The 17,834-nt window shown below is 36.3% G+C and overlaps 1 protein-coding gene across 1 annotated transcript in view; it reads left to right on the forward strand.

Moving 5' to 3' along the window:
• The window catches only part of LOC127865529 (uncharacterized), a 60,248-nt gene that overhangs the window by 12,364 nt on the left and 30,050 nt on the right, over positions 1–17,834 (forward strand). The window contains exons 5-15 of the mRNA XM_052405375.1: positions 3,907–4,150; positions 5,268–5,472; positions 6,083–6,138; positions 6,499–6,720; positions 7,284–7,403; positions 9,920–10,112; positions 10,716–10,900; positions 11,343–11,622; positions 12,685–12,875; positions 14,190–14,449; positions 16,316–16,427. Coding sequence (XP_052261335.1) covers positions 3,907–4,150; positions 5,268–5,472; positions 6,083–6,138; positions 6,499–6,720; positions 7,284–7,403; positions 9,920–10,112; positions 10,716–10,900; positions 11,343–11,622; positions 12,685–12,875; positions 14,190–14,449; positions 16,316–16,427 — 2,068 coding nt within the window. The remainder of the gene's footprint in view (positions 1–3,906; positions 4,151–5,267; positions 5,473–6,082; positions 6,139–6,498; positions 6,721–7,283; positions 7,404–9,919; positions 10,113–10,715; positions 10,901–11,342; positions 11,623–12,684; positions 12,876–14,189; positions 14,450–16,315; positions 16,428–17,834) is intronic.

The following is a 17,834-nucleotide window of genomic DNA, read 5'->3' on the forward strand; positions in this document are numbered from 1 at the left end:
TTGGGAAAAATAGCGCAAAACATGAGATTTTCGTCAATTTTCCATGTTTCCAATAAAGAGGATATTCAATTGACTCTAATATTGCAACACGTCGCTAAATTCTAGTTTAGTAATATCACTGTATATCTGCCAGTAGCAAATATTAGCTTTTGTACTGCCAGCTGAGCCTCGGCCTAATCCTTATTGCTTCCCCATCGCAATTGTCTCGTCGGTATGTTTCGCTCCCGTTGATCACGTGGGTGTAGGGGTCTGTTTGTCTGTAACTAGAGAAGATTGTGTGAGGGCTGGTTTCGACACCCCTGTCATTGGCTTGGGGGTTCCTATAAAAATCACACGCAATATTGCACCTTTTTTCGGCGTATCTGTTTAACGTCACTTTTGACCTTAGATGACCTTCATCATGATAGATCCGAAATTAATAACCCCGAATTGTTCATTGGCTAATAATACAAAAATCACCGTAAACATTGGTAGACTGTTTCCCAGACTAAACATTTGATGCATATCATTTGTACTGAAAATGAAATATGAATATATTCTAAATTACATGTAAATTACAATAAATTAAAATCTGTCATGATACAAAACATCCTCTAAACATTACATCGAAACGTTTCTCCTTAGTTTACGAAGCAGTATAGCATTAATCACATGTCTGTACAATTAAAAGTTTACATACCGTAGCGGCAACACTAAACACTACAAAAAACAGGCTAGACTGCACTTTACCGGTACGCAGTTGTTTACCACTATCGACAAAGCGGGGGTTTGGGGCGGTAGCCCGCGATACTAAGGAAATATATAGGTGTTTGAACTATATCTGTTTTGATTTATTATAATCCATATTTGCGTATATTAGTGTTAATATGTTTCTTTGTACTTTGTTTCGTTCATTTTTAGCATAGGTGCTTGCACCTATGCTTAAGGTATATACCACATTTTGAAAATCCACATCGGTCGGTTAACCTTTCTGAAGCCTTACCTGATCAAAAATCAGACGAAATATCTATTTAATTTAGCATATGGTAATTCTTACAATTTTTTGGGGGGGAAACGTTTTTCTAACGTTTTCTTCCAAGAATATTACTGACACCGTTTTTAGTGAATTTTTCTAAGACCGTTTTATGTCAAAAAATCTTCTTATAACCTAGAACAAATTTCGTTCGTAAAACAATTCTGTTCTTGTTGATAGTGACCTCACACCTAATTTAGATCTATATGGGATCCCAATTTCTATTTCCTTCGTTTACTGTTCTGTGAGAGGTCAAATGTTTACATAACTGAATTAATAAGGCCCTGGTTAAAGTATATGGAACATTTCATCGGTTAATTATAAATAGAAATTAAAACATATTCTCAGCAGGAAGTGGGGCATAAAGCACTTTTATTCTTTGAAAATGTGTAAAAAATGGCGGAGTACGATGAATGTTTTCTGATTTATGACATGGATTCTGACGTGCCTTTCTATGGATTTGATGAAGTAGAGTTTAAAAGTAAGAGATGTGTTAATTGAAGTTAAAATGTTTTACTTTGAGCCAGAAATTTACGTTACGAGTAGAGTTAACGGTTTAAATGTGGCATCGGATTTAATGGATTCGCGTGAATTCTGGACGAGTGCTGTGTCTGTAAAATATTAAATGGAAAGCTGTAAATGTATCAAGTCGGAAAAGAAAACGGATGGTTGCATAATGGTATGCGTGAAATAATGTAATTCTACGTATTTATTTTCATAGTTATGTCATTTTGTAACCATTCACATTCGTCACTATTTGGAATTCCCGTTTCTAAAAATAGAGCATTTTGTTAACAAGGGGGGCGACTCGTGATGTCAGCAATCGTTAAGGCTACAATATGCTAAATAATCGAGTCATGAAGGGCTGTACTTTCTAAACAAATCATCATATTTTCCTCGAAGGCATGTTGTACACTTTGTTCTGGTTTTATCGTTTGGAGATATTGATAGGGGAAGCATAGGTGTTCACTACTTAATCCCTGAAATAGGATAAAGTTGGAGATTAAAGTAAAAAATGGCACTGCAAAAGGTTACAATCCACTAGAAAACGGCCGAAAAAGGCGCAAAAACAGTCGATTTTGATTTGAGTCGAATTTGTTTTTGGTTTGAACATGACAAATCTTTTTTATTGCTTAAATCGATTCAGCTAAGAATGCCCGTCAAGAAAAGGTATGGTTATGGGGGTCTCTTTGTGCAAAATGTTGTATTTATTTTCGCTCAAAGTTGTCGCTTTTACATCGAAACATATAAGGAAACTATTTAGTATATTTTGACCTAAACATTTACTTCAGCAGCATCTTCCCTGTATCTTGCAACTATGCTTTCAGCGCCATCGGCGCTCTCGTTTATATATAGTTCTGTTTTTCTGCAAAAAAATCATATCACTATGAGTCTTGCAATATTGAGTCTTTTATGTTTACATTCTACTAACATCTGTACACATTATAACACATTATCTTTAATTTCATTCCGACATTATGTTCATAGTTTTTCAGTGGCGAATATGTTTACTTTTCCTATTGAAACTAATGTATTACTCGTTCGATTATGAAAACTTAGTCATTACAATACTTATTGACAATACAACATACAATTTCACCTCTTCTTGTTCTTCATATTTATTTGTTAATGCATTAAAATATATTATCTTATTATCACTCACTACCATAATTGAAATACATAGTCGCTTCATTCCATGTCCTTTCACTGGTCGCAAACATTACACCATCAACGCCGTATATCTTTTTAAAGATATTTAATGTTTTCAATAACGATGTTATTCAACATTAAATTTAAAACGATTACTAACGTGTTTTAAAACCTGGTTATATAATTGGTGCAAATCGTCCAAAATGTATTCAGATTTATATAGCGTGAATATACATATTTTTCATTTCGAATGATGCGTATGATAAATTATTTAGCATAACTTGATCTAAATACACGTGTCCAGTAAAAGAGCAACAACACAATTCTAAATCAAACAGTTCTATGTGTTAATGGGCTCTATATTATATTAGATTTTGGGTGTCGTTCATTTTGAAGCTGAATACTTCCATGTCAGTTATGTAGATTCTTATTGTTTCGTTGCCATACAATTTGGTGGTAAAATTAATCTGCCATTTAAAGTCTTAAAGTCATTTAATACTTGCTTCTCAGTTAAAGTTGTTTCCAAAAATTGACAATAAACTCAAGCTCGACTAGATTAAAAAAAACGTTCGCTATTTGTGTCACTGTTATAAGCATTTAATTATAGTCTTTCATCTCTGGATGCAAAGATGTCTTTAAACTAGTATTTATCATAGCTATAGAACTGTCTTTAACGAATCGCCATGCATTGCTTCCTTCTGATCCTGGTCTCAAACGTATTTAAATGTGTCATATCCATGGCATTGCTTGACACCATTGTAACGTCATATCCATGGCATTGCTTGACATCATTGTAACTGATAATCGTTATTATATCAACTTGGATTATTCAATGGAAGCTCATTGACTAAGATTCCAATGTTTCTTATTGTTCACAGCGCGAAAAGCTAGTTATAGGATTCGAAAATACCACAGAGTAAATGTTTTAATACGTTCATGGATAAATATAGAACAAATTGATCCAAAGTTCAACAGTTTGAATTAACAATCAATATTCGCCATGCCAACTGAGTATTCATGCGAATGACGCTTGGTTGTAATTCAGACAAAATCTAAGTAAAACTATTGAATTCTGAAAACTGGATTGTTTAGAAGAGAAATATGTACATTGTTTAACGGTTAAGTATACAATATACAATACAGTACTCGACATGTTCCAAAAACAGCATATCATGTTTTGATTTTTAAGAATACTTATTGTGAATTATAGGCCCGAAGATTTAACCGTAGTTTTTTGTTATAAGGGCAACTGGTCATGTGTTTTTGAATGACCACGTGACAATGAGACCCAATCAGATGTACGTGCTGACGATCCTGGTTCGTAACGTGCTCACGAACGCCAGTGACGAGACGAGACTGTCCGTGAACTCGCTGTCGCCTGTCCATCAGTTCACGCCATTGCGCAGTCACATCGGATATGACGTCGGTTCCAATATCGAAGACATTGTTCTCTTGGAGCCACAACCACTGAGTCGACACAAGAGAGCAGTAAGCTGTACTTTTTAAAGATTCAAAGATAATCATCCAGCTTGTAGCATGTGTTATTGAAAAAAATGTAAAAATAACAAGGCTATTGTCAAACAATATTGTCCCCTACCGGCTCCACCATTGTCAGAAATTCCACCATTTTCAGAATATTTTTTGGTTGCCATAGCAACAACAATTTTTGACATAGGAACGAAATGAAATGACGTGCATCATGTCCATATTGCCATCTATCCATGTTGCAAGTTTCATGAAAAAATATTAAGAACTTTTAAAGTTATCGCAGGATCCAGAAAACCACCATTTTCAGCAGTATTTCTAGTCTATTTGTTGCCATAGCAAACAGAATTTTTGACGTAGGAACAAAATGAAATTAAAAAATATTAAGAACTTGAAAGTTATCGCAGGATCCAGAAAAGTGTGACGGACGGACGGACTGACGGACGGACTGACAGACGGAGCGCAAGCCATAAGTCCCCTCCGGTGAAACCGGTTGGGACAATAATTATTTTATTTCAATTAGTGTTATATTATCATACATGCGAAATGATCCAAAATAAAAAGAAAATAAAACGTGAAATATTACAAATTAAAATGTTCACTAGCAATCAGGTTAATTTAGTGTTTTTGTTGAATATAAAACACACACACACAACAATGCGATATAAACGTCTTCACATCTTCATCTAGTTTAGTTTAAACATATTTTATTGTATATACACATTCATTTACAAACAATTAAGTATAATAGACAGTTTGAGGTACATGTATACAAATGGATTGGGCCTAGAGTTATACCAACATTATCGATGGGCCCTCTCCATTATGACAGTTTTTTGTAAAGGTTAACAAGATGGGTATGCCAAGATACAGGTAATTTGGTAGTCCGATGGTGTATGTGCATACTTAATAAAGCAAAGTTCTGAAAGGTAAAAGTAAAATAAATCAGCCTGTTAAAATAACAAAATTGTTTATACAGAGTAAGTTGCTAATAGAAAGTTTGTGTATACTTAATATTGGACGAATGAGACAAAAAGAAAAAAACTAATAATTAAAAAAAAACATCATAATTATGAACAAAGATACACATGCTTGCAAAAAAAGCTAAATCTAAATCTAGACGCCGCCTGCCGAGACGCAGTTTACGCTTAGCTACGAGCCGACAGCGATAACTGAACTCCGGGTTGGTACTCGCATCAAGTTCAAACTCGACATCGTTTTCCCGGCCACCTCGGTGGACATGCGCGTCGAGCTGTTTACACCAGACGATATACACACAATCATGATTCTGTGTGACGTCAGCGTAACGTTTGGGTCTAACCTAAGTAAGTATATTTTGATAAAGCCAAACAAATATGTCCGTTTGCTTAAAACAAGGTACGTATAGGTTGGAATGTAGGTAGGTAGGTAGTTTGGGATTTTACTACATGTGTATTTATATCATTATTATTATTATTATTATTATTATTATTATTATTATTATTATTATTATTATTATTGTTATTATTATTGTTATTATAATTCTTCTTCTTCTTCTTCTTCTTCTTCTTCTTCTTCTCCTTCTTTTTCTTCTTCTTCTTCTTCTTTTTCTTCTTCTTCTTCTTATTATTATTATTATTATTATAATTATTATTATTATTCGTATTATTACTTAAGATAATTTTATTTATTTTCATTGTTATTTATATTGTAATCGAACTCACAAAACACGTATTGTCACACTGGAATGCTTTAACTTGGTGGACTTAAAGTCTAACATTAAAACTGCTTGTTAATTCGAAACAAACATGTAATAATTCCAGAGAAATTATTTAAAAAATACCAACAATATGGAGTTCAAGACCGCAAACCGCATTTTATAGCCGAGTTTCTGTCGAGAACGTCATCAAAAGAATTCTATAAAGAAGAATAACCCACTGTATTTTCTTATTTTAGTTAGCACCTACAACAATTCTCCAGTTTTTGAATCTAAGACCAACCAACCTCATCAGGTAAATCAATAGTATGGTTATTTAGCTTCTTTAAATTAATCCCTATAATATAATCTTAAGTGCCTTGAATACATAATTACGCATTCCTTGATTGGTTGTTATCGTGCTAATATATGATTTTATAATCTTAAACGCCCATTTAACTTGACCACGAATTTCGCAAATTTAATTATTTTCGAATGAATTAAATCATTGACATTTAATCCTCTGTTCAATACAATATCTGGCCTCTTTGCAAAGGATTTTAAGTACAGAGTTATACTGACATATGTGCCCACATTGTTGAGACAAAAAAGCTATTGTTGACTTCCTTTTCCTGCGTAAGGTCCCGAAACTTACGTTATTATACTCCGTTAACAGAACGACTGGGCGATTCTCGACTTTGGGCCGGTGAACTACGTTACCTCAACTCCCACAACCCTGGCCGAGCACACGGCAACGGTCCTGTACGAGGCGGTGATGACCGACAGTTTGCAGGCGACAAACAGCACGTATTGGGTGAGCGCTGGGGCGGAGTACAGCAGCGAGACGTACATCTGGATCGGACAGGCGTCTTTCACCGCCATGATGGACGGGAACATGGTACGGAGATAACCCTGTTTTTATTAAGGGTTCACAAGTAATTAACTGTTTTCTGTAAGGTTTCAACAACTGTTAACTGTTTTATACGGTTCTGTGCATGGTTTAATAGATACATATAAACGGTGAACTACTTTTTAAGGGTTCGAGAAATGTTGATTGTCTCATATGATTTTATTTACGGTTAACTGTTTTATACGATATTAACTTATGTAAAACTTGTTTCGTTCGGTTTAACCTTAGGTATAATATGGTATCAACGGTAAACGGTTTTACCGTGTATTGTGTCAAACTGTTGATTTATACCCTTGTCATCCTCAGGCAATTTGAATTCAGTAGTTTCAACGGAAGCATGTTTCATATCATTATTATTATATATTTATTATAGTCTCATCAATGTACACAGTATATAATCACATACATGACACATTTTTAAATACAGTACATTGCCAATCTAAAAAGATAACATGCGAGCACAAACGAAATATCGTACTGAATTCATACATTAATATATCACTGTGCTTTAACTCATTTAGTAAACTTGTTACGTGTCATGATTTCTACAGACAGTCGGATCTGACCCCATCTTCAACGTGACCTTGCCAACCAGCCTCGCATTGGGACAGACGGTGCTAGGCACGCTGGACATGTACATCCCCTATCCCGCCAAGGACTACGTACTTAAGGTATGCCCATGCACGGTTGTAAGGTAAAACAAAATATGCGCCTTTAAGATACGCAAATGTTTATTGGTTTAAAACATGTTAGTCTCACCGGCATGTCCCTACATGGTGGGTAGGTTCAATTGATAGATTAAATACACATGAGATTCATTGAGGTCCGCCCATGTACGGTTGCAAGAATTAATTATTGTACTTCCTGAAGGTACGCCGATGTACAGAAACTATGCTTCGTTCGATGAATAAGTTACATACACATAATTATGCAAGTCCTGAAGGTCAAACTTGAACGGTATGTTACACAATCATGTTTGAAACACAGGTGGTTAGCGGGTTAATATATAACTATATTTGATAGTGATTTTTTTTCATAAAATTTAATTTTTCGTTATAATATGATTATTTATCATTCAAAATGATGTTTTCAATAATTAATATCATAGCCACACGCTAACCACTTGTTGTTTGAAACGCAACTACACACAACACGGCGATTTACCAAAACGGATACTACCGAAAACTTGTGTGCGTTTCCAGGTAATACGGGAAACGGCACCGACCATATCAGAAAATCCTGACTCTTTTGAGCAAAGTGTGTTCTTTTAATTTCACAATTCTCTATTTAAGTTTATATTTTTCACCAAATCAATATTTATCAGAACAACTTAGGCATTCATTCAGTAAATTTGATACTCGTGGTCAGCAACAAAAACGTCAATTCGCCGTTGGAACCTACACTGTCAAACAGTTTATGCACAACATATTGGTACATAATTGAGTCGCGTTCTGAGAAAACTCCGGGCATAATGCATGTGCGTAAAGTGTCGTCCCAGATTAGCCTGTGCTGTCCGCAGAGGCTAATAAGGGACGACACTTTCCGCATAAATTGGATTTTTTCTAAGAAGAAACTTCATTTAAACGAAAAATATCATAAAAGCTTAAAGTGTCGTCCCCGATTCGTCTGTGCGGACTGTACAGGCTAATCTGGGACGACACTTTACGCACATGCATTATGCCCAGTTTTCTCAGAACACGGCTCATATAACCAATGAAATTGATAGTTTCCTTTTTTAAAAAGACAGCATAATTCGTTTGAAGTATTTGCCATGATGAGTAACGGTTTCGTGTGTAGAAAAACAAGTGTTGTATATTTCGACGTCTGGCACCGTTTAATGCAAAAATAGGCACCACACAACGTTATGCCGGGACGAGTGGTTGGCAGAATCTTTGATTCGTCAAATTTGTGGTGGTAACATATTTGCAAGTAGCCCCGTGTGACTTCATGCGGTTTTCTGATGTCGAACCATTAAGATTTTCGTATCTGCTTTCCGCGCTTCGATGATGAATCAAATTCAGGATTTCTGAAAATGAAGAAATATACACCAAAACAAAGTGCATCAATGCAGACATCTCATAAGAATCAAAGAAACATGTAAATAAATCTAGCGGTGAATTGAAATTCTTAATATTAAACAGATGATTCTAGTAAAAATGATATTGCAGGGGTGCTTGACTAGCTATTAGACTGCAACCGTATAAGTTTCATTTTGTTTCTCTTGGTAGACGTTACTTCTTTTTGGATGGAGAAATTAACAAAATAGTTCGAATGTACATAGCTACCATGCGAATCGACAGCTCAAATGCACTTGAGCACCAACCTAAAGTGCTGTATTAAACGCCAAAGATTTGCACATTTTGTTGATAAAACGTGTAAAAAGCACGTAATAATCATCAAATTTGTCGATTATTTCGTGTATCATCCAGTTCCGCGTTTCCGGACTTTATCCGGAGCCAGTATTTTATGATTTCCTCTGCTATCCGGTGCCCGTGAAATCAATATGCTACCCTTTTTAAATGCGGATTCGCACGTTTTTTTATTAAGTTTTCTGTTATTTCATACGATTGTATTATCAGTATGAATGATTCTTACAACATTTTAAAGTAGTAGTATAACATGTTTCTCTCCGGTTAAAAAACAACAAAGTTCTTATAATATTTCATGACAATGAGATATGTGTCATTCATTTGTTTTCGTTCGTTCTGATAAAATATTTTATTTTCATGTCGAATTTTGCAGTAAACCATTAGCTGAAATACCATAAGTTCCGTAATGAAAAGTTTATTTTCTGATATGATCCGGTGCCGTTTTGCGTATTAACCGGAAGCGCATACAAGTTTCCGGTATTGTCCGTTTTGGTTAGGCACCTGGACACATGTTCTTCAAAAATAGTGCACATGCATATTTTGCAACAGTGTAACCCATAAGTGGTCGTTTTATTTTTTTAACGAGTTGCACATTTCTTTTGAGAAAAAGGAAGGCAAAATATTATAACTTATATGATTATAACGAAATGAATTAAATGTTATGAATATATTAAAGACATTTCTTAAAGTTATATTAATACGTTAAAACAGGTTCGCAGCTCGCACGTAGCTTTATCTGGCAGTTTACTGCAATAATATTAAACATGCATTAATAAAGTGTGTTAAAGAAAGCTTCAATCCCTTCTTTCGTAATTAAGGTCCACACCCCGGCAGACGAGATCGGGCTTATGTCGATTTGCTGGATCCAAAACACATGGACGGAAACTGATTTTGGAAGCAACTTCCGATGCGTTAACAAATATTCCCAGATCACTTCCGGCCTTACAAAAGATGCGCAGGCGATCGGAAACTCCATCGCAACAGTAAACTTAGGGACGTTACTGAATAAAGGTTTGTGATGCGTAAAAGAAGTATTGAACATTTCTAGAAAATCACTTTTTGATATTAACCCATTTATGCTTAGTGGACTCTCCCATCCTTCTAAATTGGATCAATGTATTTCAAAAATTAGGGATATCTAGTATATTTATTTCTATATTTAGAATATTTCTCACAGAAATTCCTTTAAGCAAACAGCATAGACCCTGATGTGACGCCGCATGATGCGGCGTCTCATCTGGGTCTACGCTGTTTGACAAGGCCTTTTTCTAGACGCTAGGCATAAACGGGTTAAAAAAGTGTTCCTCAACTGAAGTGTCTGCCTGTTTAAATGGCGTCTGAAGTTTTAATTTCTATACATATTTCACTTCATAAAGGCCACATTTTAAGTTAATGAACTGTACCGGAAGTTTATGTGTTTGCATAGTGTTATACAACGGACATTTTCTAACTATCTTTATTATGAAAACGAATGTACGAGGATTCAAAATAATAAAGGCCCAAATTATCGGGAAACATGCTTATGTTAGGAACCAAATACACGCCAATTTAATGGTGAAAGAACAACCGTCCGTTTTAACAAATGCTAGTATACCGCATTCCCATTTCCTGTAGGTTCCCGAGACGCCAATCCGGTTGTGTCAGACAATAGAGTGAGTGCGCAATTCATCGCGCACCTGTACCCGGACGTGACGAAGGTGGGGCAGTTGAGGAGCTTAGGCTTCTCCCTCGAGGCGGGCGACACCACCGTCATCGTCGGCACCGCCAACTTTACCATCACCGCCGCCGGGTCGTCGTCTGTTAGTATTGTGTATTTACTTATTGATCGATTTTGCGGCGTTTAAATGTTGATGACATTATTTGAAAATAGGAATTTGTTTATAAGAACATTGAGCTTACTGATTTCGTGATTCATTGGTCAGCCCATACATTCTGGGCGAGAACATACTAGTTTTAGGGAATTTCACATTATCCAGTCGGCAGTTAGCATAGAAAATCACCTTGGTTTAATAAGCTACATTGCAGCAACCATCCGAAAGGGCAAATTCCTGAACTTTGGAATAAAGAAAGAATTACCATCACACTCGCATCACACTCCCTTCATCTTTGATTTTTTGCCTCCAGTATTTGTTTATTTTAAAAAATGAGTTTACTTATTTAAAACTAACAAGAACATATAGCAAGTAAAAAATACGGTATATTATTCTTTACTATGTTTAATAAAGTGTCATCACTTTTCAGACTAATCCAGGTCTGACCAGCGTCACGCCCTCAGGTCCAATACTAGACGCCATGGTCGGGAAACCCGTCAAGGTAACGTACGTCATGTCAATACCGCCATCGACAAGCGCTTCTCTCTACGTCATCGAGGCCAGTGTTCCCGCAAACGCGTTTACCGTTTGCTCCTTAAAAGTGACGTCAATAGGTAACGCCATGCCGTGTCACAACCCGCATTGGTACGTCAGTAAATACGAGACCACCGCAGGAAACGTGGAGCCGGACAAGGCCAGTGTTGATTTAGGTGCGTACTTGTCCCTTCCTGGGGAATCTAAAAAAATAATAGACCGTATCCCGTTCAATTAGAAATGAGTATGACCACCCGAATCATTTTTATTTTCATGTACTTGGAAAAAAATCGGATGAACTTTTACCATATTAAAAGAAACCAACACATCAGTTTTTATTTCATTTTTAGTTTGATTGACTGAAGGCTTGAACAAATGCAAAAAAAAAAGACTTTTAAAAATTACATTATCACAAAATATACGAGCATATTCTCTCAAAACATTGCGTAAATTACCGAATTCAACGTGTTTATGATTTTTAAAAAAAGGACAGGTAATGTGTGCATTAAAAGATTTATTAATACAAATGCTCACAAGTAATGCAGACGCAGTTTTGCAAATCAGTATGCCTAAGCTACGGTAGGGCCCGTAACCCGTGACTGTCTGTGTGGATAATTCCAGTCAAATTTAGCAGGCGACAAATGCGTTTCTGTTTATACTTAACTGGTACACTGCAGCAGACGACAGCCTGTAATTATGTAAACAATAGAAGCTTGTGGGACATATTGGCCAGTCTAGTGTTTATAACAGCCTGTGCGATGACATTGATAAGTTTCTCATTGAAATCTGTACATATTGGCTGCTTTCAGGAAAAACTGGGCTTAATGCTGCATTAAAAGTATGTCATGTGGGCAAAATTGTTTCTCAATAAATTAAAGAAAATAGATAAAGTATTAGATACACATATCACAACAGGTACATGATTATAGGCTTGTTATTATTTAGAAAGGCAACCACAATTCTGAAGATCGTTGCCAGTGCAGCGACCAATTGTGAAAAAAGACATATTGTTGTTATTTGTCTAAGTTATCTCTATTACATAAATATGAGGAAAAACAGTCACACACATCTCGACCTGTGCGTTAAAACACACGCTTTAAAAATTGAATGGGTTGTGTTCACTTCAAACTTGCGATATAAAAAGCTATAACATAAGTTTGAAAACTGAGTTGCATCTAAGATTATGCAATAGCGAACAAATGCAGTGCCTTCAGCGCTTTGATTTTACTTGTAATCAGGATATGTAACGAACCTCAACCTGACCACCAACAACCTATTCACGGTCGAGGCGGTGTTCAAACCGCTCTCCGGAGCAACTCTTAATACCCTATACACACTCAACTTCAACGTGATGGTGGGGACCACCTCAGTCAACATTCACCCTATGCAGATTACTGTGACCAGCAGCGGATCGCCCACTACTATTACGGTAAGCGATCGTTACTAAAAAAAGCTGCTTTCGAAAATAATTTAGGCCAATAATGTGTGTGCTGAGTTGTGGTGTTTGCTCTGCGTCATTTTGCTGAGTGTTTTTTTTTAATCCAAGCTCCTTCCGAAAATAATTAAGGCCAATGATTTATGTGCTGAGTTGCTCTCCATGATTTTGCTGAGTTTTATTATTAACCTATAATGAACAAGTTTTAAGTGTTAGAGTAATGTTGAAGGCAAAACAAATCTGACACGATTAAGAGAGAGTAACAACTATATAGTACATGCATTGAAAAACGGTTCACAGTAACGGTTCTCGGTAATTTCATCCGTTAACTATAAAGTTGATATTTTATTTAATGCTTTCCTGTGGTTTATAGAGAAATATCAGTGAATTAAAACTGATAATTTCACTGTTGCAAACAATGAAAATTATCATTGAAAATTATCGATAATTTTCACTGTTTATGTTAAATGACGTCACTTTTTTTACGAAATGATGTCATTTTCCCAGCGAAATTCTTTAGCTAAACTCTTTAACAATGTATATAAACTGTGAAAAAAGGCATTAACTAAAAAGAAAATTTGTTGGGTTCGGTGGATTATCGATTTTAATTCACTCGTGATCATATAAAATATATTATTTTCTATGATCACTCGTGAATTAAAATCGATAATCCACCGAATCCAAAAAATATCCTCTATTTAACCGACGAACAGACAGACACGGCGATTACTTATGATAGTTCACCGGTCTTCGATTGTATGGGTAATTGGGTATCCTGGGGACTTTTTATCTCATAATTATGATAAAGTATGTATGTGCTTTGTGTATCAACATAGCGAATAAACCAAAATAATATGAGCCTTGTTCGGAGAAAACTGGGCTTTAAAATGCATGTGCGTAAAGGGTCGTCCCAGATTAGCCTGTGCAGTCCGCATAGGCTAATCAGGGACGACTTTTCCCACCTAAACTTGATTTTCGGTAAGGAGGGACTTCCTTGAAACTAAAAATACCATAAAAACGGAAAGTGTCATCCCTGATTAGCCTGTGCAGACTTGGGACGAAACTTTACGCACATGCATTAAGCCCAGTTTACTCATAACGCAGCTCATATAGATCGTTGTCATAGGACGCGTCAATACGGTTAACATTTCAACACAAAAATTCTTTGCGTTGCAAGTTTTATTTACTCGTTGCTTTTGAAACTGGCATACACCCATACACACATTTCAATCATTTAATTGTGTGTAAAATGTTGAAACACGTATTTATATAAATGCTTTATTGTAAAGACACTCTTGTTTATTGCAGAACGCAACAGCCCCGATGTTTAACATGGATTTTTACAACGGCAACATTCAAGTACCCGTGAACGGTGGCACGCGCGTTGACGTCACAATGACAACGTCACGGAATGTGACGTACGATGCATTTGACATGGAGTTCATTACACCTTTCGGCAACACCTCCACATACATGCACGTGTGTCGCGTGGATATTGTACGGAACGGCAAGAATGTCCCATGTATCTCGCCCGAGTGGTATAATACGCGGATGGATTATCGCTCTCAGTACGTGCCCTTTCATTATTATATCCTCTATTATATGCGATGCAAAGTTCTTTACTCGCATTTCACCGAAAGGGATTTGCGGAGCACTTTATACGTTATACTTCAATCACTCTTACAAGAATGTATTTACATGAGACCAGACTATACATTTCTTTCTTAATTGGAATCTGTACCAATTATAGTTGTAAATATGCTGCTTATTATTAACACCACGGTACTGAAAGCGTGGGGATATTGTATTGATCTCCGCTGTCTGTCCGTCTGTCCTGGCCACTATTTCCTCCTCCATTATTAGTACTAGAACATTGAAACTAACACACATGGTAGCTATGAGCATATGTGCGACGGTGAGCTTTTTGAAATTTGATCTGACCCCTGGGTCAAAAGTTATGGGTAAATAAATGGGTAAAATGGGTAAAAAAAATCATTTTACTAACAATATGCGACGCACATAATAATAACTTTTGACCCAGGGGTCAGATCAAAATTCCAAATAGTGCGCTGTCGAACATATGCTCATAGCTACTATGTGTGTTATTTCAAGGTTTTAGTGCTAATAGTGTAGGAAGAGATAGTGGAGAATGGGGGTTGGGGTGGGGCCCCAAATTTTGTTTTAACATAACTTCTTCATTAATTCACCAATTGACTTCAAAATAATAATGAACATCTCTTGTGGCAACACGCCCATCCATGCCCAAATTACCCACAACAGGGTCATTGATAAAGGTAAAAGCAGCTTGGTTCCCGTCCTCTTTCAAATTTTATCGACAGGTCCACGGGTTTTACTTCCCCCCTTATTTTCGTACCCAATATTGTTCGTACCCAATTTGGTTTGTACCCATTTGTTTTCGTTCCCCAATTTATTTCGTACCCAATTTTTTACGTTCCCAATTTTTTTCGAACCCAAATTGTTTTCGTAGCCACATTTTTTTCGTACCAAGTTATTTTTTCGTACTCATTTTTTTCGTACCCAAATGTTTTTTCATACCCAATGTTTTTTTCGTACACAATTTTTTTTTCGTACCCAAATTTTTGTACTGGCATAATTTTTTCTGCCCAAAATGTTCGTACCCACATACACAATTGTGGTGATGTAGATAAACTTAAATTGACTTTTTTATCCATACTCTTCAAAAGTATCGTCACACCAGTACTGTCAGTACTTTGATTCTTATTTGTCATTGATTATCCACACGCTCCAAATTGGAGCGGGGGATTATGTGGTTATCTTCGCCGCCTGTCCGTCCGTCCGTCCTGGCCACTATCTTCTCTTGCACTTTTACCACTAGAACCTTGAAAAATTAAACACATGATAGCTATGAGCATATGTGCGACAGTGCACTATTTGGAATTTTGATCTGACCCCTAGTTCAAAAGTTATGGGGGTTGGGATGGGGCCGGATCAGTGATTTTCATTCATGTTCTATGCTATTTAACATTAACATCTTAATTTCTACACCGATTCAATACCAGTTGATACTGAACTTCTCTTATGACAATATGTTCAATCTCAACTATGCATGGCCCCATTGCCAACCCTGGGGCGTCCCGCCCACATAAACCACGCCCATCCAAAATGTTGTTTTAAAATAACTTCTTCATTTATTCACCAATTGAATTCAAATTGATACTCAACATCTCTTATGACAACACAGTCTATTTCGACCATCCATGTCCACATTACCCACACCGGGGCCTCACCAACATAGGCCTTGCCCAACCAAAGTTGCCTTTTAATATAACATCTATGCGGCGTAGGGATACGCGTCGGCCTCTGCCGCGCCATTTTTCTAGTTGAATTTGAAAATATCCTCTTACTATTATCGCCTGATAATAGCCTCTAACATGCGTAACGTGGTCCTGCAGATATAATGACGGGTACAATGACCGAGCGCTACTCAATTTGGGCTCACTATGCAACATGGAGGACGTAAATAACAACACCGAGGATCAAGTAAACTTTGCCTTTTTCTACCGGGTGAGTACATGTAACTCATTAAAATATGTGATCGCTTTTGGTTTCCCGACAAATCAAAATATTTTAGCTCGACCATAAATAGTGTATTATATTATAAATTGTGATGCCCTTTGCCTTGGTGGAAATTGGAAGCTGTTAAGAAAGTAAACAATGAACCGCGTTTGCGAAAATTTGGTCTGATATTTCTTTCGTAACACAATAAAGATGTTCGTTAGAGTTAAACCCCTGCAGTTTTTATTATATTTGTGTACCCCTTTTTCGACGAGTACATTTATTACATTAGAAAGAATTAATGTACATTTATAACAACATTCTCGGCAATTCTAAAAATACATTGTTCCTGTTGGTATCAGTGAAAAGCTCAATATATACTAGTAGATATAAACCCTTTGCATGCTGGGAAATTTGTCGTCTGCTAAAATGTCGTCGGCTGAATTTGTAAAATTAGCATTTTCTTCGATTTTTTTTCGAAGAATACTATCAGAATAGCAAACAGTTTAGATCCTGATAAGACGCCACGTTTTGTGGCATCTCATTTGGATCCAAACTGTTTGCAAAATTCGGTTCCAGCACTGAAAGAGTTAATCAGTTCTAGCGGCCTACCAAATCAGGATATTAATTAATTGATTTCCCAGTCTCACAAAGGTGTACCGGAAATTGAAACAGTCGGTCCTGTTGCTTTGAAATATTGCATTGTATCGAAGAATGGCTTGAATATAACGTTGAGACATGTCGACTTCATTTATATAACACTATGCATTGATTTGCAGACATTCCATTCAGCTTCGTTGCATTAATATTTCGCAAAAACTTAACTCTAAACCAAATTGATGACTGTTCTCCTGATCGTTGAAGAAAACATATACACTAAGGATAATACAACCGTAAACAGTCCAAGACATTGTGGCTTATGGATCATTATTTAATTTATGGTACATCCGAGTGTATAATATAGAAAACATATAAAATTTGTACATGCATTTATTAACAAAATGTCACATCAGCATCAAAGCTATTCCTATTAACCCATTTATGCCTAGTGAACTATCACATCCTTCTAAATTGGATCAAATTTTTTTTCTTTTAATTAGGGATGTCTAGTATATTTATTTCTATATTTAGAATATTTCTTACAGAAATTCCTTTAAGCAAACAGCGCAGACCCTGATGAGACGCCGCATCATGCGGCGTCTCATCTGGGTCTACGCTGTTTGCCAAGGCTTTTTTCTACACGCTAGGCATAAATGGGTTAAAGCTTTACTCTGACAGTTGTCATATTAGCAAATGGCTACAAATCAGCAAAAACCGAATAAAGAAATTTCAAATAAGCTACAGCTTACCCAGAAAATATGCTGAATGACAAGATTGTTTACCATAACAAGGCAAATGTGCCTGTATAAAATGGAG

The sequence above is a fragment of the Dreissena polymorpha genome, chromosome 2, assembly GCF_020536995.1.
Source record: "Dreissena polymorpha isolate Duluth1 chromosome 2, UMN_Dpol_1.0, whole genome shotgun sequence".
NCBI classification, from domain to species: domain Eukaryota; kingdom Metazoa; phylum Mollusca; class Bivalvia; order Myida; family Dreissenidae; genus Dreissena; species Dreissena polymorpha.